Source organism: Ylistrum balloti, unplaced genomic scaffold (assembly GCF_031769215.1).
Source record: "Ylistrum balloti isolate Yb309-2 unplaced genomic scaffold, AGI_CSIRO_Ybal_v1 Utg369818, whole genome shotgun sequence".
Taxonomy (NCBI): Eukaryota; Metazoa; Mollusca; class Bivalvia; order Pectinida; family Pectinidae; genus Ylistrum; species Ylistrum balloti.
This window is the reverse complement of record NW_026781987.1, coordinates 226,229-249,944: the sequence shown is the minus strand read 5'-3', so window position 1 is coordinate 249,944 and position 23,716 is coordinate 226,229. Positions and strand designations below refer to the sequence as shown.

General features: G+C 34.4%; 2 protein-coding genes and 1 long non-coding RNA gene across 3 annotated transcripts in view; 2 read left to right on the top strand and 1 right to left on the bottom strand.

Moving 5' to 3' along the window:
• The window catches only part of LOC132544997 (cortactin-binding protein 2-like), a 57,372-nt gene extending 48,003 nt beyond the window's left edge, over window positions 1-9,369 (bottom strand). The window contains exons 1-2 of the mRNA XM_060208662.1: window positions 9,135-9,369; window positions 620-721 (exon numbers count right to left, since the gene is read on the bottom strand). Of these exons, the coding sequence (XP_060064645.1) occupies window positions 620-721; window positions 9,135-9,209 (177 nt within the window). The 5' untranslated portion in view covers window positions 9,210-9,369. The remainder of the gene's footprint in view (window positions 1-619; window positions 722-9,134) is intronic.
• A 310-nt stretch (window positions 9,370-9,679) lies between these two features.
• On the top strand, window positions 9,680-23,577 carry LOC132544987 (probable cytochrome P450 CYP44). The gene is made up of 9 exons (XM_060208653.1): window positions 9,680-10,044; window positions 10,888-11,125; window positions 12,005-12,198; window positions 13,290-13,485; window positions 13,740-13,914; window positions 14,337-14,503; window positions 14,894-14,972; window positions 21,477-21,636; window positions 23,195-23,577. The coding sequence occupies exons 1-9, from the start codon at window positions 9,807-9,809 to the stop codon at window positions 23,347-23,349; spliced, it is 1,602 nt and encodes a 533-aa protein (XP_060064636.1). The 5' UTR covers window positions 9,680-9,806; the 3' UTR covers window positions 23,350-23,577.
• On the top strand, window positions 15,974-18,624 carry LOC132544988 (uncharacterized). Its single transcript, XR_009554023.1, has 2 exons — window positions 15,974-16,029; window positions 17,852-18,624. It is a non-coding gene; the product is annotated as an uncharacterized LOC132544988 (long non-coding RNA).
• Window positions 23,578-23,716: the final 139 nt, after the last annotated feature.

Below are 23,716 nucleotides of genomic sequence, written 5' to 3'. Positions count from 1 at the left end.
ACAAATAAAATATATATCAGAAATATGTTACCTACATCACCTACATGTTTGAATAACCTTAACCCAGGCAAGATTTAAAGTGATCATGATGTATATTTTTGATGGTATATTTTTTCAGCATAACATATCATCCAGTCATGTATGATAATATATTCATCACCTTAAAAATTGTTCAAATATCAAATCAAAGTGTTCAAATATTCCGTACAAGCAAATACTGACACGCTACAAAAGTTCAATTTAGCTAAAATAAGACTTTTGAGGAGTGGAAAATTGAATATGAAACATTCATTGGTAAGTTTGCTCTGACAACAGGAAAATATATATAGCAGATATATTGTCATCAACTCTTCAGTTGGTGTGGTGTACATAACCTCATGTTACTCGCTTCTGTATTTCTACATGTTCCAGGGAACATTTCTTTGTAATCCTATTAGAAAGCATATTACAAGAGCTACCATATTTTAATGGATCTCCTCGTTGTACCTGACTTATCAAACTTAATGAGGCTACATCAGCCTGTACAAATGATACAAAAAATAGACAGTCATTATACACAACTAAGAGTCAAACTGCTTAAATTACATAGCTGAAGGGCACAATACCAGTAAAGACTAACCTTCAAGGTTGCTATGACAACATCCCTTGCTTGGAGCTCTCCTTCCAGGTAACTTAGTAAACGTAACAGGTCAGCTTTGTTCAGGTCCATCTTAGGATGACGCTACAAGATAAATCAAGGTTTAAGAATCTGTGTACACTTTTAAAGAAAGTTTAACATTCAGAGTCATTTTACAGTCCTTGTCTAGTCAAAAACTGCTTCCCGAGGTCTATTTTCAAATAAGCTGTTGCTTTGATTTGTGTGTACAAAAAGATGTGATGTAATATAATACACAGTACATGTTTCCTTCATCTCTTTTCAATCACATAAATTACAAATGGACATACTGTTGTTGACAAAAGTTTGTAATTATAAGAAAATATCTGCACTGGTTTTTTCCGTCTTGGCTTGATGGTGATGTGACAGTTCTAGTACACCAACCTAACTCTCCCAATGTTTGGAATGTACTGAACCTTCCGCATTCTAATGTATATAATTAATTGTGTTACATGTATGTATACCCAGTAATGATTTGATAATTTCTCTGAGAAAATGTGACATATGTACAGCTACTGACAGAGCTTATTGTAGTTAACAAATATAATGCATGTACACACACTGAATAATAACCTACTATATCTATAATTAGTTACAAGCAAGTTTAAGGAGTGTAATCAAATATACACTTGTATCACTGTATGTGACCCTATACACTTAATACTTTGTTATTTGTTCACATAAAAAGTATCAGCAACATATTGTTGTTATAATTAATGTGATCGTATCTTCCATCTTTTGTCCTTTGTCTGTTGTAAAGACATATCCCATAAAAAGTATCATCAGACATGCATGTTCAGTTATGAAATTTCAATTATGTTACAGGATGTGTAAACAGATTGAACAATATTTGAGACATCCCATGCATTGTCCTGCATGTGTACATGTATATTGTTTATAAATTTACAACGTCATATCAACAACGGATCAATGAATGCATTATGTCTGTGATTGGTATCAGACATCACGCATCAGATACATATGTATTAGGTCTCTGGTAACTGAAAAACATCAGAGTGTTATAATATATATCTGTAATAGGTCTCCAGATCTCTAATAATTGAAAAACATTGGAATGTACTAACATCTACACATAATGTATTTGGTCTCTAGTGATTATAACAACTTATTTATATAATGAAGTGAAATTTATTTACCAATGATGAACTTCCAAATATGTACAAGTCTCTAATTAAAAGACCTTATGTATTTATCATTACAAATTAACTACAAGCAAGGGTCTTGTTCCAGCATCTTTTCTAACTAAATAAACAAAAGAGCTTCAGTTTAAATAGACCCTTGGTCCTTAATGTGAATTTACATCTTCATATATTCTACACAACTCCTTTCTTAGCAAACCTTTGAATAAATTTACAACCGAGTATTGCAAACTAACTTTCCTTCATGTCTTATATCTGTTAACATTATGATGCAAGAAAAACTAGAAAATGTCTGTAAGACATGAATGCCCCCCTCCCCCCCCCCATGTGAAATAATAGTGAAAGGTCCGAATGAAGTTGTTAGGTGGTATATACTGATTTGGGACGGGACGGAAGGACATGGGCAACGCTATATGCCCCCGGCCATAAATGGCGGGAGCATAAAAATCAAAATACAAAGTTGCCCACACCCCCTAAAAACTTGCTAATTATGTGGAATCCAGAATTTATTCATGGGTTTTGTATATTTCATATACCTTTAGTATGCATTTCTGATTGCATTCCAGAGATTTTAAACTTCAAATGAACAGAGCAGTGAAGGCATTCGGATGAATTGGATGTTGACAATAACATAAAGATAGGGAAGACCATGTTGGAATTTGCGTTTAGGGATTTTAATCAACAATGACAGCATGAATATAATGATAAATCTGATAAAAATTAAGCCTTTATTAAGTCAAAAGTTACAATCAAAGTACTGAAATGTTAGACATGTTGGCAATATATATATATTTGTCACTTTAAATGCAAGATATAATCCATTTATTTTACAAAAGAAGCAAACACATAAAAAGTCTGGTACTGTTATATTGTTCCTGTTTCTCTTCTCACAACATCATTGTATGTTACCTATGTCGCATGTGAAGAAGAATATGAAATTTTGATACCAATGTAGTTTTGCAGTAACAAATATGATTCATCCCACAAATTAAATTTTTCACTTCTACCCAAGTCCTGGCCTGAATGACATCATCTTCCAGATGATTGTACAAATCATGTGTTTAGTACGGACACCTAAGTATGCAGCATGCTACATTATCACTGGAATCAAACCTTCACACATGTCTGATTCCTGTGCAGTGCTATTACAAAAACATTATGTATGCTCAAACCTAGTGTCACAGTTACTCAAACACTGTCCACATCTAAACAGATGGACAAGGTAGGAAAATACTAGTTTTGAATCAAGTACAAAGACACTGTTCACATCTAAACAGATGGACAAGCTAGGAAAATACTAGTTTTGAATCAGGTACATAGACACTGTCCACATCTAAACAGATGGACAAGCTAGGAAAAAACTAGTTTTGAATCAGGTACATAGACACTGTCCACATCTAAACAGATGGACAAGCTAGGAAAAAACTAGTTTTGAATCAGGTACATAGACACTGTCCACATCTAAACAGATGGACAAGCTAGGAAAAAACTAGTTTTGAATCAGGTACATAGACACTGTCCACATCTAAACAGATGGACAAGCTAGGAAAAAACTAGTTTTGAATCAGGTACATAGACACTGTCCACATCTAAACAGATGGACAAGCTAGGAAAATACTAGTTTTGAATCAGGTACATAGACACTGTCCACATCTAAACAGATGGACAAGCTAGGAAAAAACTAGTTTTGAATCAGGTACATAGACACTGTCCACATCTAAACAGATGGACAAGCTAGGAAAAAACTAGTTTTGAATCAGGTACATAGACACTGTCCACATCTAAACAGATGGACAAGCTAGGAAAAAACTAGTTTTGAATCAGGTACATAGACACTGTCCACATCTAAACAGATGGACAAGCTAGGAAAAAACTAGTTTTGAATCAGGTACATAGACACTGTCCACATCTAAACAGATGGACAAGCTAGGAAAAAACTAGTTTTGAATCAGGTACATAGACACTGTCCACATCTAAACAGATGGACAAGCTAGGAAAAAACTAGTTTTGAATCAGGTACATAGACACTGTCCACATCTAAACAGATGGACAAGCTAGGAAAAAACTAGTTTTGAATCAGGTACATAGACACTGTCCACATCTAAACAGATGGACAAGCTAGGAAAAAACTAGTTTTGAATCAGGTACATAGACACTGTCCACATCTAAACAGATGGACAAGCTAGGAAAAAACTAGTTTTGAATCAGGTACATAGACACTGTCCACATCTAAACAGATGGACAAGCTAGGAAAAAACTAGTTTTGAATCAGGTACATAGACACTGTCCACATCTAAACAGATGGACAAGCTAGGAAAAAACTAGTTTTGAATCAGGTACATAGACACTGTCCACATCTAAACAGATGGACAAGCTAGGAAAAAACTAGTTTTGAATCAGGTACATAGACACTGTCCACATCTAAACAGATGGACAAGCTAGGAAAAAACTAGTTTTGAATCAGGTACATAGACACTGTCCACATCTAAACAGATGGACAAGCTAGGAAAAAACTAGTTTTGAATCAGGTACATAGACACTGTCCACATCTAAACAGATGGACAAGCTAGGAAAAAACTAGTTTTGAATCAGGTACATAGACACTGTCCACATCTAAACAGATGGACAAGCTAGGAAAAAACTAGTTTTGAATCAGGTACATAGACACTGTCCACATCTAAACAGATGGACAAGCTAGGAAAAAACTAGTTTTGAATCAGGTACATAGACACTGTCCACATCTAAACAGATGGACAAGCTAGGAAAAAACTAGTTTTGAATCAGGTACATAGACACTGTCCACATCTAAACAGATGGACAAGCTAGGAAAAAACTAGTTTTGAATCAGGTACATAGACACTGTCCACATCTAAACAGATGGACAAGCTAGGAAAAAACTAGTTTTGAATCAGGTACATAGACACTGTCCACATCTAAACAGATGGACAAGCTAGGAAAAAACTAGTTTTGAATCAGGTACATAGACACTGTCCACATCTAAACAGATGGACAAGCTAGGAAAATACTAGTTTTGAATCAGGTACATAGACACTATCCACATCTAAACAGATGGACAAGCTAGGAAAAAACTAGTTTTGAATCAGGTACATAGACACTGTCCACATCTAAACAGATGGACAAGCTAGGAAAAAACTAGTTTTGAATCAGGTACATAGACACTGTCCACATCTAAACAGATGGACAAGCTAGGAAAAAACTAGTTTTGAATCAGGTACATAGACACTGTCCACATCTAAACAGATGGACAAGCTAGGAAAAAACTAGTTTTGAATCAGGTACATAGACACTGTCCACATCTAAACAGATGGACAAGCTAGGAAAAAACTAGTTTTGAATCAGGTACATAGACACTGTCCACATCTAAACAGATGGACAAGCTAGGAAAATACTAGTTTTGAATCAGGTACATAGACACTGTCCACATCTAAACAGATGGACAAGCTAGGAAAAGACTAGTTTTGAATCAGGTACATAGACACTGTCCACATCTAAACAGATGGACAAGCTAGGAAAAAACTAGTTTTGAATCAGGTACATAGACACTGTCCACATCTAAACAGATGGACAAGCTAGGAAAATACTAGTTTTGAATCAGGTACATAGACACTGTCCACATCTAAACAGATGGACAAGCTAGGAAAAGACTAGTTTTGAATCAGGTACATAGACACTGTCCACATCTAAACAGATGGACAAGCTAGGAAAAAACTAGTTTTGAATCAGGTACATAGACACTGTCCACATCTAAACAGATGGACAAGCTAGGAAAAAACTAGGTTTGAATCCTTAATCAATCAAGTGTCTTAAGAAAATGTAATTTCATTTCATCAGAAGCAACTAACTTGTAATCATAGCAGAATTAATTGCTAATGTTATTTCCTGTCTTTTAATTGGCGAATAAGAAGACTCTAATCTAGATTATTTCCTATCACAACCATTTCAATTATTGCATCATGAGCACAATATGGTATCCTCCAAATCTTTAATGCGTACACTTGTGTTTTTCACACGAAATGTGTTGTTCACGCAACTGCACCGACACATAAAATTTCACATCAGATGTTAAAAAAAAATGTGTATTATTTATCCCAATCCCAAACAGGCCCTTTTGTTAATTGAACTTTGCCTAAAATATTCTTTCACTAAGATCAGTTAATGCATAACATTATGTGATGAGAAATATAAAACCAGAGGCGTTAATATGTGAAACATGTACATGATGACAGTAATTAAACAATATTAAGCTGATTTCTTTCCACATATAACTATGTGATACACAATACAATCTTTACTTAGTATACATGTATTCTGACTAGACCTAGATGAGACATGAAGGGAGACTTTAATCAATTGGTTGACTACAAATTTATAAGTTATATGATGTTAGATATTTCTCTGAGAATAAATTGTGCCTTGAGTGTTGTCTATGAGAAATATATTCTTCCGATATCATACAGGATTGCGGACACTAAAAGGAACCAGTAGGTATTTTTGGTGCATACTTGTTCTTGATTTTCCAACAATCTCAATGATATCTCATTGCTGGTTGCACCAGATTTGACAGATATCATTGTGGTCAAAGTGTGAATAGTTTAGAATTACTTGAAAATTGTTTTTCTGAATACATCATTGTTTTTTTTATCAAGAGCAAGTAGTCATGTAATCGTGTCAAGGTCTGCTTCCAGACAAAATGGCCACTGATTACCAGGTAGATGGGAGTGGGCAACTCTGGCCAAATTTTAGGAACTGCTGGCTGCAATAGACAGGTGGCTGCTCATTCAAGGTTTGTTATTTACAGTTGAAACTCGTTGTCTTGAAATCGCTTGAGTCAAAATTCCAAGTCCTGATTTTCACCCTTCTATATCTGTAATTTTAGTTTGGATGATCGAATTTCATCGAGTCAAATTTCGTTTGAGTTGCAGTGATTTTTCAGTCCCTTTAATTGTAAAGCAAGGGAAAAGTCATATATTGTCTCATACTAAATTTTGTCAAAACATTGGCACATCTTCTGAAGAAATTGATCAATATGTACACGGAGTTGAAAGTCACCTGTGCATAACACATGGCTAATTACATCATATATGTCTATATACACACAACACTTGGTCTCTGACAATTAATTACCACTTCAATTATCCAATTAAATGTTGGCTTCTTAATTAGTGTCACCATCCTGTAGTAGTGACTTACCTATATGTTAAATAAGTAGCACATTTACGTAAGACATGAAAAGTTAGCATGGTTGTGTGCATCTTAAGAAACTATCAAAATAAAACTGTCAAGCCAGTACAATTTTTTTGATGTAATTTTATTTAAGCCATTCCCAGAGAAACTAAGTTTTGTGCTCATTACTACAGGACTGCGAACAAGTATGTTGCTAGATTTGTACCTTGACAATGCAGTGATGATAGTATTTTTTCATTGATAAAGTCTATGTCTGTGCATGATTTAAGTCTACCACTTTTATAATGTTTTCTATAAAAGTGAAAACTGTCCAGTGCCTCGTTTTTCGTGTTTATTCATTCATTGTAAAGTCATGCTAATATGATCTGTAGCTTCATACATCATTTTGCTTATCAAAAGCAATTTTTAGTTTTGTATTATTGTCATTCTATATGTGCTTTGTCAATAAGAGTAGTGTACACAGAACACAGTAAATACAAATGTATTGTTATTACATTTTTTGTTATTTGGATAATTAAACAATGAATGGAGAAAGTAGAAATACATTTTTCTTGTTTATTTAATGCCATTTCAAATAATAGATTAATTTATGTGGTTTGTACCATGATGCACTGTGCTATCGTAGCCCTACTTCATTCAACCATATGTAATCAACATCTGGAAACTTATGTCGTCAACCTTATTTAGGCACTTTGAGTCGAAATTTGGATAAGTCAAAGTATTTTCTACTGTAGCTTGGATTTCAAGATAATGAGTTTCGACAAAAGTATTTTTCATCAGGCAGATCACAAACTGGCCACATAAGGGAGGTGACTGCTTATTTAAAGCTCGTGCTAACACAAAGTTTGACTGTACCTGTACTGAATATACCCTGTTGAAACAACATCATTTTCTAACCAACAGCAAGTGGTCTGTAGCAAAATTTACACTCTGAAAATTCAAACATTTTTTTCCAAAAAAATGTACCAGTTTATAATACGTATTTACACCATAGTATCATAGTAACATCAAATTTTACACCTGATCAGATTCTGTATAATAAAGCAGTCTGAGTAATGAAGCCACATTTGACAACTTCTACAATAAAAAAACTTGTGCAAATTTACATGGATTTTTGCTTGTGTCGGAGTTGGGGCATCTGTGGTCCATTTCCAGTTGTTTTATTATCTTATCCTATCATATTTAGTGTTTACTCTTTGTGTGTTGTTTTTCAGTTTGTTTGATAAGGTAGACCACTGTTTTTATTTTATTTGCTGATTGAAAGATAGCTTTATTTTCATTTAAGGGCACTCAACCTCGTATCTGGTAATAAGATATGTCTCATTTAATCAAATCAAACATAATAAAACTACGTGAATTACAATGAAAACTGCAGACCAAAAAATGACTCGCCCTTTAGTGAAACCTCTTCACTTGATTGGACGTTTTATTAAAAACAAAAAACAATCACTTCCATCCTCCACTGATTTTACAAGATTTCCCCCTGAATTTTTTAATGGCCTTAATAACCAAATACCAAGATATTACTAATATTGCAGGGTTGTGCCATACCTGTTTGCTACAACTTGTGGACAATAATAAAGAGAATTAATCCAATAGCAGTCCCAATGGCAATAAAATTTTCTAAAGCTTAAATACTTGAGCTGAGTTCCAATTAATAATTCTATCTCACTGAATCTTCTAGCTTTATTATTCTTTTAAATAATTTCATTGTAGATATCTAAATATAGGATGAAGTGATATGTAATTCTCCTACTAACAATCTCGGGGATCGATGCAAGACACATTAAACTGCTCTACATTTATGTAGTGATGAAGTTAACAGAAGATTAGTTTTCAATTTAACGAAAGTAAAAGATCGTGACAATAAACATGTACATACATTTATCCTGCAACCATCGCAAAACAAAACGAATACATATGCACCAGACAGTAAACGTACAGAAAAGAAAGAAAAAAAAGAAATTGATGCAGATGTTGTGTATTGGAATCGAAGCCACAATACACAAACATCGCATCCCGTTCATTTTTTCTTACTCACTTCAGTCGATGATGGGACGGAAGAACACGTCTTCAAATATTGTTTTATTGTCTTTATGTCACGATATGCTTACCTTCAATGTGTTCGACTGCAGTTTCTCCGCGGGGTCGTATAACCCCGCGGCCTGTTTGACATTTCTCGCCGCCATGTTTGACGGGTAAAAGTGGCAATTTTCACAATTGTCTCAAGACTTTGCCTCCGTTCATCGAATCAGGTCGTCATTATTGGATATGCATTTGAGAATAATGAATGTCAAATCCTCGAAATATATACATCTAAGGTGAACGGCTAAACCCTTCAACGAGACAGTTTATCGCATTGTCCGGGAAATCTAATCCTAATCATGATCACGTGACGTCAAGTTACAAGTGCTTGGAAAAAGTTTCGTATTTTATATGGTGGATTTTTTTCCCATCGGATATTATTCTTTACGAATAATTTGGATACCAAATTGATAGAAATGTTGCTTGAAACTAAATAAAAATAGCTGAAGATCGTTAGGACATGACGGTGTGCTTTTTCTATATTTACATACGAAACTAAGAGCTAATAAAATAGTAGCTCTACATGCTCTCAAGTGTCAAGTGTCACCACTTCGCCCTCGGAAGTTGTTGTTTACGAGTGTTCCTGCTGTCGAGGAGGATGCTTTGAGATAATTTTTTAAAACGGCGATTTACAATTTAAACATTTAAAAGAGATGTCTTGATGTTTATAGAACAGGATTATTAACGACTACTTTTTTAAAATGGCATCTCTGGCAGTCACCACATGTGGTCCCCGACCCCGGCTTCACACTATCTCAACGGAACTTGGAAGGACGTTTAACTGTTACACTTTGTTCCGGAAATCGTCAACAATTAGCGTTAATTACAATGACCTCGAAAATTCGGCTGCTGATAGTGTTTACGACAATGCTAAATCATTTGATGATATTCCAGGACCAAGAGGCCTGCCATTTTTGGGAACATTGCATCATTACAGGGGTTACTATTCCTTTCTTTCTTATTTTCAATAGGTAACAAAACATAAACTTGATTGAAATGGATATGAGAACTCCTTAATCCTGACTCATCCTTAGTGGCATCAGAACTTGTCACTAACTCAACTTCAATTACAGGCATATCCGCTCATTCAAAGGCACCATAATATAGGGACACCCCCATCCCGTTGCCTTACATATTCTGTGAATGCATTACATTAGCATACAAAATTCAAAACCAAAGCAATACGCACCATCCACCTACAGAAAATACAAGTTAGTTACTTCACTTTCGGCCACTTTTTTTTTTTATATCAAAGCAAATTAAGAATTTTGAATTTTTAAAAACAAAAGCAAAACAAAATTGATGGGAGTGGGGGGAGAGAATGTGGGAATGTGAGTATTATTACTGTGATAAGCAACATCACAGATCATATGTACTAATCCATGAAAGAAGAACCATGAACAGAAAGTTATAGAAAATCAAAGTTAACACCTGACATAAGATGCCTGTTTTGCTAGATAAATTACTTGTATAGAAGAAAAGTTGGACTGTCCATTTTATTCTGATTTTCTATGTTTTCTCAAACACCTGAACATTGATCTGGTTTTGATGAACTCTGGCCCTCTAACAAATGCAATGGTAATGAATGACCAATGTACAGTATATAGAGGACTTTTTATTTCTACAATCATCTACTCAGCTGAGGATCATTTCATTTCCCTCCAAAATGTGTGTGAATTACATGGTTAGACCAACAAATAAGACATTTGGCTGGAGGGATGTCCGTCAGTTGTTTTTTTCTTTACTGCCTTTTTATTAACAACTGTTATCTTTTGTTTTCAGGACCATTTCAGAAGTTTAACATAGATCGTTTCCAAGTTGCCTTACATGATCGATATCAGAAGTATGGTCCCATCATGAAGGAAACAATAGCTGGAGTAACTGCAGTTCGTTTGTTTGATCCAGACTACGTTAGAATTGTATATCAGAATGAAGGGAAAGTACCACATGTTGCTCCTCTTCTAGATACAACTCGTTTGTACAGGAGTCAGAAAAATATGTCTCCTGGCCTTGGTAACACGTAAGTCATTTTTTATGTCCATTATTGTTACATGTAAATATATTGGTTATGAAATTAACACCCAAAATATTTTGAACTATGAAAATTCCTTTAATTTTACAAGTATTTTTTCACACAGTATTTATAACAGTGTTGATGTTTCTTGGGGATTAAAATCACCTGCGAAATTGTTTCTATTTCAATCACATGCAAAAAAGTATAAAGTAAAAAGAGTGATCTATAAATTAAAAAAAAAATTCAAGTAGACTGGATCAAGAACCTACAAAGTGGTAAAAAGCACTAGACTGATGCAGACCAATTGTAATTAAGTGTACAGTGTACAAATGTTTTCCTTTGGCTGTGCTAATCAGGTCAAATATCAATTGTGAAATCATTTTGTCTTCAAGATTTAATATTTTCTTGTCAAGGCTTGCAAAAATAAAAACTTCCGAGTTATTCAATAATGTTCCATATGAAAGGAAAACTCATTTAAGGCTTCTATATATGAACCATTGCATATATATCCCCAGCCAAAAGTATATATATTTGATGTAATTGTATTTGTATTGTGGGGGGAGGGGGGAGTAGAGGATAATGGGTTTGAGCACAGCACAGCACTGAATGATTACTATATACATAGAAACATATTTGAGGGGGAAATTTATCGTAAATATTTAGAAGTTTTTTGGGTTCGAAAATTTCACCCATCTGTATGAATTTGCAACATGTTACATACATAATGAAATATTTATTTAATGCAAAGATACCTTTATAAAAAAAATACCCCCTTAAGTACAGTTTACAGTACTACAGTGAATAGGATAGTAATAGTTAATCATTTGTATATATATATAGATACATAACCAGTGCATTGAATTCCCTCTTTGCCTATTTATCCAGGAATGGGGATGAATGGTACAGACTGAGGAGTGCTGTACAACAGATGATGATGCGTCCGAAGGAAGTCACTGTTTACCTCCCAAATGTACAGCAAGTTGCTGAGAAATTTGTCAACAAAGTAGGCAACACCCTCCGCGACAAGGACGGACACGTACACAGCTTCAGAAGGGAGCTAGCAAAGTGGAATCTAGAGTGTGAGTGGGTTTAAAAAAAATCCTTTCAAGATTACGTTTTGCATGAATTTTTTCTGGTTCTGAGGAAAATATAAAATGAGGCAAATTAAAGGGGGAAAATAAAAGATGGAAGGAAAAGAACTTAGACTGTTTTGGTATGATAATATAATGGGATCACTTGAATATGGATACAATCATTATGTAGAGTATTTAATCAATAGTAAATCTGACATTAGAAATATTAATATGGCTTAAATAAACTCAGTTGCAATCCATCATCATTAAATGTTTCAACTATTTTTCTACACATTACATGGAAGAATTGACAGAATAAGAAAACTTTGTAATGTTTATAGGTAGCTTATCATAATCATAACATTACCAACCAGCTAACCAGACATGATTTTATAATAATAATAAACTTTATTTATTTTACAACATTGCGAAGCAAGTTTTTCCAACTTATATTAATCACTCTTGTTGGCTCTGATGGAAGCACGCGAGGGGTCTTAGTGTGGGAGGAAACTGAAGTACCCGGGGAAAACCCACGTGGTTGGGCAGGTGACCCCATACCTTTTCACATCCATTCTGGGAATTGAACCACTGCACCACTCCACCACCCTTAATTTTATCTCTAGTCTGGCATTATGGTACCTGGAGGGGGAAACATGTTCACTTGAGAATTTTGATACAAATGTTGCAAGATGCTATACCAAACTTTGTTGAAACATTGTTGTACATAAACATCCTTTTGAAATTATATCAAAACCTTTTTGACATTTTATGCTTGAATTCCTTAATAGATTAAGTTGATGAAATTACCAGTATTTCTGCTTGCATTCTTTTATTTGACATGGATAAGTAAAATTTTGTTACTCGTATTACTGAAAAGAAATCTCAATTTCTTTAACCTGTTTGAGATTGAATTGTTTATCTTATTTGTTTTTGTGATATTTATTAAAGCAGTCAGTTATATATCAATCAGTCAATGATTAGTGCAAATAATAGGATAAAAAAAAACAAAAAAAATGAGGAAATTTCATTTTTGATATAATCTGTTGATTTTTTTTATATCAATGCTAATGCTAAAGCGAAAATGCTTTTGGTTTCAGCATCAGGCAGCACCTGTTTTGAGACAAGTCTCGGCTGTTTAGAATCTGAGAAAGGATCATGGACAGAAAAAATGATAACTGCCAATAATGATATATTTGCTCTGTCTACCAAGATAACCTTTTCATTGCCTTTCCACACACTGTTCACTACACCGACATGGAAGAAGCTTGTTGCTGCAGAAGACTTCTTTTTCCTGTAAATGTTTGATTTTTTTTTATGAAAAATTCTTTTCTGAAAGATAATATTCTTGAAACTTTTCTGCAGCATGTAACAAGTTATTTTAATTCACTAGGTACATGTAATTCAAATATTGATTCTCAACATTTCCTTTATTGTTTTACTGCTTTAAAGATGACCTTTTCTATCTGATGAATAAATACTTTCAATATGTCTTCCTTATGGTATTTCCACACTAACAATCTGACAAATGATATCAACATTTCACACAGAAATGGTCAGAAGTTGGTTGACGAGACTTCAAAGAAGATTGAGGATTTGATATCTGAAGGTGAGATGGATGAAACCAAGTATAACTTTTTAGCCTACCTCCTCAGCAGGAAGGAACTCAGCTACAAGGACATCAGCATCATAACACTGTCACTTTTTGGAGATGGACTAAATACGGTATGGGATTGATAATAGAAAAATTAAAAGGTGTTTTCTCTCTCTCTCTCTCTCTCTCTCTCTCTCTCTCTCTCTCTCTCTCTCTCTCTCTCTCTCTCTCTCTCTCTCTCTCTCTCTCTCTCTCTCTCTCTCTCTCTCTTTTAAATTTTTTCTTTTAATTTGAACTTTTTGGCAAGAATTAATCAAAATCATTTACAGTTGACCATCTTCAAATCAAATATTGACAGTACCTTGTAACCCTCATACAATTTGATTTTTATTCATATTCTTCAGTGTTTTAGATCAATGTAAAAGTACAACACTGTAAAGAAATTGGTTTTATAAACATATATTAGGTTGATATTACTATACTCAAGGCTATTATAACTGTTGGCTTTAAAAAGACATATGAAAATACACAATATAATATTTCATGTTTTCAGACTGTCCCAGCAATAATATTTGCTTTGTATTGTTTGGCGAGGAATCCTAATGCACAGCAGTTGGCATATGAGGAAGTGTGTAGGGTGATTCCAGAGGGCGAGACCATCACGGCTGATATGGTAGCACGCTTACCCTACTTAAAGGCATGCGTAAAGGAATCATCAAGGTACAGATATAAACCAATATTTTAAAAAAAACATTCAAAATGACACCAGGTCACTTAGATAAATTCAAAATGGTTTTTGTTTGGCTTTTTTAAAACCAATTTGTTGGGTTTTGAAATAGAGTGACTCAATTGTTTGATTCAAATTTTGGTAAGACGGATCTTCAATACTTAATGCATGGATGTATTACAAGCTTTATTCTTGAAAAGTCTATAAAAACATAATCATTCGGTTAGCATTAATGTGAGCTTGCTTTTATATTGAATTTCCTAAGGGAGGTAATTCATCTAACACTGCTTTATGTCAAGACAGATGAGGTACGGTACACTTAATACTAAGATTAACTGATAAGTTAGCATGGCTGAAATTAAGGTTTGTCTTCATTTTTACAGACTTTATCCTATTGGCCTGGATATCAAAAGGATACCACAGAAAAATTTGGTCGTTGGAGGTTACAAGGTGCCTGCAGGGGTAAGATTTTTGTTGGTCTGGTGTGGGAGGTTACAAGGTGCCTGCAGGGGTAAGATTTTTGTTAGTTTTAGTGTGGGAGGTTAGAAGATGCCTGCAGGGGTAAGATTTTTGTCAGTTTTAGTGTGGGAGGTTACAAGATGCCTGCAGGGATACGATTTTTGTTAGTTTTAGTGTGGGAGGTTACAAGATGCCTGCAGGGATACGATTTTTGTTAGTTTTAGTGTGGGAGGTTATAAGATGCCTGCAGGGGTAAGATTTTTGTTAGTTTTAGTGTGGGAGGTTATAAGATGCCTGCAGGGGTAAGATTTTTGTTAGTTTTAGTGTGGGAGGTTATAAGATGCCTGCAGGGGTAAGATTTTTGTTAGTTTTAGTGTGGGAGGTTATAAGATGCCTGCAGGGGTAAGATTTTTGTTAGTTTTAGTGTGGGAGGTTACAAGATGCCTGCAGGGATACAATTTTTATGCTAAGAGCATTTTCAATGCTCTTCAGCATGTTGCTATCGCCCCTGAGGCTGAGTATCAGTACTTCGTTTTCATTGGTTCATAAATCGAAAGTTTACTCCTACTCCATCTGCCGGACATTACCGTAATCATTGGATTATCGCCCCTACAAGTTGCTGATGCTAGTCATTAAATGAAACAACCTTATCGACATTTTCTTCATTACCTGTATATCAAGAAAATGTTTTGTGTTGTGTATTAATGATAATCAGACATCGAAATTTGTAAATACAATGACAAAGACTCACGTTTATGGTGGTAAATTTTGCGAGGCGATGCCAATATGGCGGCTTAACTTTCTTTTCCGCGCGATGCATTGTGGGAGTCATATACATTTGTATATCTTTCTGTTTTTCTTTTTTCGAAAATTTACTTCCCGTTTAATACTGTTGATAACTATTAAAAATACTTATATATGTAGTTGAAAATAAAAATGAAACTAAAATAAGAATGATTTAGAGTAGCATAAATTTTGACGGAAACAGCCGGGGTGCTCTGTGCTGCTGGACCCTGAAAGAAGACGGCGGCTGAAAGAAGATGGCGGGTAATTCATGTAGGTAAGTATCACTATATATATATATGTTAGCTGAATTTGAAGTCAATACTTATACTGAACTATCAATTGCATTTTTTGCAACAATTCATTTGGAATGAGCCTTCGCGTCTATTGAATTTAGGCTGCACTTTTTTTTCAAAATATTTTCAAGACTTTTCCCTTGAAGCAGTATGCATTTGAAAAATGTTATGTAAGCATCTAGCACATTTTTGTTGCTTCCGTAAAGTATTTCAGTATTTTGAAATGGATTTATTTTGGAATGATCGTTTCATAATGGTCTCATCGCAGTCACTTCTGTCAGTGGCCCAACAGATCGGAAATTAACCAGAAAAAAAACTTATCCGTAATATTGTACTGTACTACTTACGCTACCGTGAATAGATCTAGGAATCTGTCTGGGTAATATATCGATTTTACTTTAAAATATCTGTCACTGTCCGCGCTATTGTATGTCTAGCTCTTTCAAATTTCTGATCGGAGATAATTTATAAGTACCCCAACGGCCCAAGGCCAGAGTATGAAATCGTACGGGAACTCTACAGCTATGCTAATTTTAAGGTTTACATGTGAAGTTAATATATATAGTTTTAGCTTAATTTTAGTTTTTGTCTTTCTGACATGATGTCTCGTTGATTCTGTTGAAGAGTGATGCATGTGAACGATTACAATATGAAGATTAGGAATAATGAAGATGTCAATTAACATCTGATTCCCGGAAAGTATTTTAATAAAGATTAGGATAAACCTAGCAAAGTGTTAGGTCCCAGTGTGAATGTGTAAAGTTCCAGTGTGAATGTGTAAAGTCCCAGTGTGAATGTGTAAAGTATTATTGGTACAATTGAACTTTTTGATATATGTACTGTATTTGTTCATCTCAGAAATTTCAGTATTATGTCAACTGCATCCACTTTCAGTTCAACACTTTTGATTCATCAATTTTACCCAGCCCTAGGCTCAATATTTGTCATTAATTGTCGACTGTTTTTTAGAGTTTTGTTTTCATGGTGAATGGAATGAAATGAGATAAATAGTCTAACCAATACCCCTCGAGAGCTAATTAAGACATTGCAGTATTATCATTTTGGGCCTTATTAAAAGTCAAATTGCAACTTTTAAGAAACTCAAGTGACTGTAAGTACAACAATAAGATGTCAATAATCAATGAAATTGATTAATTGAGAAGACATTTTCTTAGTACAGTTAACCAGGCTTTGTAGTGGTTTGTTCAGAACTGTAGTTCTGGTTAAGTAACCATTAATTGTGTCCTTTCAGTTACAATGACATACATTTTTGAAATACCTCTACTGTAGCTAAATATGGCATTTGTAATAGACAGCCAACATTAATTTTGTGATAGACATAGCCAAATTTAATTTTAGGATCAGTTAGGACAGCTACTGTTTGTAACAGGCATGGGTTCAATTACATGATGACGTAATTAATGAAATTACAATTACATTATGAAAATGGCATTGCCATTGCATGATGGTCCAATGTAATTAATTAAATTACACATTACCTTTCAAGTCATAATGATTTTTGAAATACAAACGTCAAAATAAATTATCATACTGCACAGATTTATCTCATGAATTTAACTTTATGATTCAATCTCTGTATGACCATGGTCAAGATATTCTTATTTTCTAGCTGTCCATCACTTCATAATTTGACAGTCCTGAATGTCAAAATAATTAATTATATTTAATATAGACTCCTATTGGGAAGTTCAAGACTATAAGCTTATACAGAAGTGTATATTTCTTGCACATAATCATAGCAATAAAGAAATATAGTTATTTATTTCCCTTACTCTCTTTCAGCAGGTGGATGTCCCTGAAGAAATGAAATCTGGAATGGTAGAAGGTATCTCTTGATTCTTCTAACTTGGAATTGGCCATTGTGACCAACAATGGATTTGAGGACCTTATGGTGGAGAAAAAGGTCCTTCTTTCCGACCTCCAATTAGATGTTGAAGATGGTTAATCACTTGAGGATATGCTAACAACCATGTTGCCTTTTAAGGTCACAGTACTCTCTAAAGGCGGCAATATATTTACCATCACAAAAGAAGAATCAACAAATGGCAGAAACTAAAAAAATGTGGAAAAGATCATTGTATGCTGCATTTGTAGTAAATTTCTTTACAATCTTCAATTTACTTAAGTAGAAAGATTCACTAGTTATACCAAGTTTATGTAGAAAGGCTCACTGTATACTGAGTTTGTAGTGTACATAGAAAGGTTTACTTATTTTTTTTTTCTGAGTTATGTATATACAATATATATAAAAACTTTTTGTAGAAAAGATCACCGCATACTGAGTTTGTTGTTTACAAATGTGTAGAAAAGATCGCTGTATACTGAGTTTATAGTTTACAATTGTCTAGAAAAATCACTGTATACTGAACATAATACGACTTCTGTTTAAAACCTTCATTTAAACTTAGACATGTATTTTTTTTTATTTATCTTAAAAGTCTACCTACAACAATTTTGTGTATGCAATCTTGTACTAGGATATTGACATGACAAGATTACATTGCTGATCAAAGCATGGAAAGAATACTGAATAAAGAAAACAAGATATAAGCATCTTTATCATGTTTTTATTTTTATTATTATCATTATTATTTTTCCATGATGTCTGTCCACATGGAATTTGTAAGCACTCTTGTGCATTCTTATACCACCAAAAGGGTGGGTAAATCGAATCAAGTTGTCTATCTGTCCATCCATCTGTTTGTCTGTCTGTAGACACATCATGTCTAGACAACTCCAATGAAACTACAGTAATATTCGGGACAATGTGTAGATGTGCATGCACCATTTTCCCCTGGAAATATTGATTGCCATGGCATCTGGTCAATATAGACAGGTTTTGCATGTCGGTCAACTTCTAAACCTGTGGACCAATTTCAACAAAACTTCGCAGGAATATTAGGGAACATGTGCACATGCCGCTGTGTTTCAGAGGATGTTTTTTTGCAAAAGGTCACCATGGGGAGATAACTAAGGCTGTGGGTGATGGGGGTATTAGCTATTTGGATTACAGTTTCAGTTATCCCTGGGCAATGTGGAGAGGATATAGTAATGATTTTAAGGATTGAATGTAGAGGTCACAGTACTTGCATAAGTACTATATGATTACCTTGTAAACGCATTGAGACCAAGACAGTTAGTATACCTTAATCAAATTTGGAACATGTATCCCTTGTGAGGAGAAGTCGGTTTCTTTAGAAATTCAGGGTCAGATATCAAAGATCAAGGTCACAGTCAAAAAACGGATAGTTGCATGGGGGTGTTTTTCCATTGTATTACCCTCGTTTTTCTATCAAATTTCACAACCTAAAAGATATTCACATCTTGTAAATTTCAAGGTTCAAGGTCACTGTAAGGATGTTAAAAAAAATGATAATACAAGAGGAATAAAATATCTTGTGACAAGTTTTAGAGAACAAAGAATATATAAACATGAAAAATTGGAACAAAGTCAATATCTACTTGAAGATTCCCAGAAAAAGTACAAGGAGAATAAGACCAGGTTTTCTGGAAGAATAGGCATCTTCTATTTTAAGTTATGGTGACAAGTCATGTTTGTTTTAGAAAATTGGCACTCTTATGCAGTCATTTACAAACAATCTGGAAAATGAAGCTGTCCAATATTTGTATGTAGCATGTTATTTGCATGATGGTCTAACTAATGGTCTTAAACCAATAGGATACACAGTCTTTAAAGTGATAATATGGTGTCCATGATCAACATTCCCTACAATGTATCCAAAGAAATGGACAACTTCCCTATCATTGCATCTTGGAGCCTACTTGGGACATGTATTACATAAGTAATACTACTATGCTTGTTATTTCTGATATCTGCTGGTCATTTTTTATGGGCTGCAATGATTTATTGATTGCATATAGTTGGTTTCAGTATATAGCAAGCTAATAACAAAGAATTTATTTTTTAATGGTCTTAGCATACCAGTACTTTCAGTACTTTGATTGTTAGTTTTAGTGTGGGAGGTTACAAGATGCCTGCAGGGATACGGTTTTTGTTAGTTTTAGTGTGGGAGGTTACAAGGTGCCTGCAGGGATACGATTTTTGTTAGTTTTAGTGTGGGAGGTTATAAGATGCCTGCAGGGGTAAGATTTTTGTTAGTTTTAGTGTGGGAGGTTACAAGATGCCTGCAGGGGTGAGATTTTTGTTAGTTTTAGTGTGGGAGGTTACAAGGTGCCTGCAGGGGTAAGATTTTTGTTAGTTTTAGTGTGGGAGGTTATAAGATGCCTGCAGGGGTAAGATTTTTGTTAGTTTTAGTGTGGGAGGTTACAAGATGCCTGCAGGGATACAATTTTTGTTAGTTTTAGTGTGGGAGGTTACAAGATGCCTGCAGGGATACGGTTTTTGTTAGTTTTAGTGTGGGAGGTTACAAGATGCCTGCAGGGATACGATTTTTGTTAGTTTTAGTGTGGGAGGTTATAAGATGCCTGCAGGGGTAAGATTTTTGTTAGTTTTAGTGTGGGAGGTTACAAGATGCCTGCAGGGGTGAGATTTTTGTTAGTTTTAGTGTGGGAGGTTACAAGGTTGCAGGGGTAAGATTTTTGTTAGTTTTAGTGTGGGAGGTTATAAGATGCCTGCAGGGGTAAGATTTTTGTTAGTTTTAGTGTGGGAGGTAACAAGATGCCTGCAGGGATACGATTTTTGTTAGTTTTAGTGTGGGAGGTTACAAGGTGCCTGCAGGGATACGATTTTTGTTAGTTTTAGTGTGGGAGGTTACAAGATGCCTGCAGGGGTGAGATTTTTGTCAGACTTCATAGGAGTTTTTTGAAAATATTTAAATTGACTGTTTGAATTCACTACTTATTTTGAATACACCTTCATTGAACAATGCTTCATTTACTATGTAAAACATGCCTTTTTTGATCTGATTGATATTTTCTGTGATTTAGAACTGGGTGTTTCAGAGTCAAAATGGAGATGAAGATATACATAATTCTGAGGAATTCTTACATAAATTATCTAGTGTAACACCTCTTTCAGTCAGGAAACAGTAGTGTAACATATCATTAAAACCTTCTGTAAGTACCACTGTTTCCATTCAGTACTCCAGCTTTCTGAATCTATAGGTAAAACTAGCAACGCAACTTTCCACTCAATCTAGGTTGCCATTGAAAAAAAGAAAACAATGATGTTAACTTATTAGATGTAGTTAATAATCACAAATGATGTGATATGTAGAATTAAAAAAAAGGAAATCAATGTTTATGCAACTATTAATTGTAAACTTATCATCAACAAGAATTGAAGGGCAAGATAAAAGAGGGAAAGATAAAACGATGCACATCTATGGAATGTTAGAGTGTATCTAGGTGAATATACATCTTTACTCTGATTGTCTGTTGGTGGGAATTCATCCATAAAACTGATTCTGATATTCTTGATATACAGACAATTGTGGAGCTGGTCCCGTATGTAATGTTCCAATCACCAGAGCATTTCTCTGAGCCTGAACAGTTCAAACCAGAGCGATGGTTGAGAGATGGATCCGCCCTGAACATTCATCCCTATCTACTGACACCGTTCGGTCACGGGCCAAGAATGTGTGCAGGTATTGTTTATGAATTAATAAAATGTAATATAAAAAAATATGTATAGTTTTAAAAGGTAGTAATTCTCATACACTATATTTAAGCCCACCATCATCAGTTGGTTGTCTGTTTATATTGCTATTTGTCCATCATATCTCGTCTGTCTATCAACAGTTCTTGTCATCGCTGTTTCTTTAGAAATATTGAAACAGTATTTTTCGAATATGATTTGTTTGTTCCCCAATGTCCTTGGTTGTGCCCATTCAGTATTGTTTCCAATCAGTGAAATGAAATGGCAGACAGGCAGCCATCTTTTTTTTTATCAAATTCCTCATTAGTGATCAGAAACTATATACAATGCTATAAGGCTTTGTTACTCTTGAGTTCTCTGTTTGGTTTTAATTACACTTATTAGTAAATAAAGCTTTGTGTATTTGTGTGGTTAGCCTTGTGAAAATGTATTTTAGTACTTTTCATAGTATCATCTTGATACCGATTAAAGGAATTTTTATGTAAAGTTTCACTTCTTTGACTGTTGCCTTCAATTTGGAAACAGTTTTGTTTAGAAATCCACGTCTTACCATAGACCCAAATTCAAATACGTTCATACATGTGCAATCCTACATTAAGTCTAGTTACAGCTTTTGATTTTAACAATAATGATTATTGTAGATATATGCATGTTCCCATGACAGTAATTACTTTCATATATAAATATATTTTGGGAGAAGGTGTTCTGATGTTCTAAGGTTGACAATAATTATGCTTAAATCAATCACTGTCTGAATATTCGGGCAAATTTCATATGGCTGGATACCACTTACATAATGTTATCATCAAAATGATTTAAATCCTCAAAACTTTAAAACTTTCATTTGCAATCTGACGTTGCATAGTATGGCTAATCTTGATCTCACCTATTACTTCCATAGAGGCTGCTACAAGTCATAGAGCTTTAGACGTCACAGCTGTGGGGTCCCATTCGCACATGGTACACTTATACTGATTAGTAGTAGTAGGACACGTGAAAATTGTGTACTTTACAGGTCAATATCTTGGTATTGGGCTAGTCAAGTTTGATGCAGTTTTTCATCTGTTGAATTTGGATCATAAATAGCAATACTATATTCATTTCTTTTTTCACTCCTTTGAGAACATGTCATTTCTTACTGAGATTGTGCAAGAGTTGCTTGGTGGGAGTACCTGGTTTTATTCTTCAAGTCTTTTCAAGGGTCTCATTGTAAACCATCTTTTGCCTTCATTTCTTTGATTTGGAATTGGAATTTAGATTTTGTGGCTTTTTCTTGTATTTATTCAGCTACGCCACCTATGCCTACACGCTGATGAATACACTGATGCTTAAAAAAATCTGCAAAAAATGCACGTAAGGGTACTAGACAGATCAGGCAAGATAGAAAAATCTAGGATGGGGTATTACATGGGATTTCCCAGTCTGAGGTGCAAAAACATTGAAGATTGTTGTTTTATTATTTATGCTGTATATTTCATGTTTATACATCACCACTGACATTGTGAGCAAGAAGTCATATTCAAAAAGAAAAAATTGTTGTATTCCAGGGAGACGATTCGCAGAACAGGAGATGTATGTGTTGTTATCAAAACTATTGCAGAGATTTGTCATTGGTTGGGAAGGGGAGAACCTGGAACAGAAATTTCAGATGTTGATGGTTCCAGATAAGCCAGTGACTGTGTCTTTCAAGGATCGTCAGTGAGGGAGGAATTTCTACAGTAAAAGGGAAACTTAAGCCAGTTAATATTTTTAATGATGGTATCGTATCAATGATAACATTTTAAAAATGTCAATTTGACTTTTATGTTGCTGCAATGTAAAAGGTTAAGCTTAATTTCAAATGAATTCTGTTGAAGTGTGGTAAGGTAATTATCATTTTGTAACGATTCCATTATAGCTAACTGGAGAGAAATTCTCTTTTTGAGCAGTCTGTGAGATAGACATGTTAACAAAAAAGATTCATCTCCCAACAAATAAAAATGATCCTTAGCTATCAAACAGCAAAATTTAAATTAGAAGGAATTTTATAAAATCTTTTATATTGTAATCTTAAGTTGGACTGTAGGAGG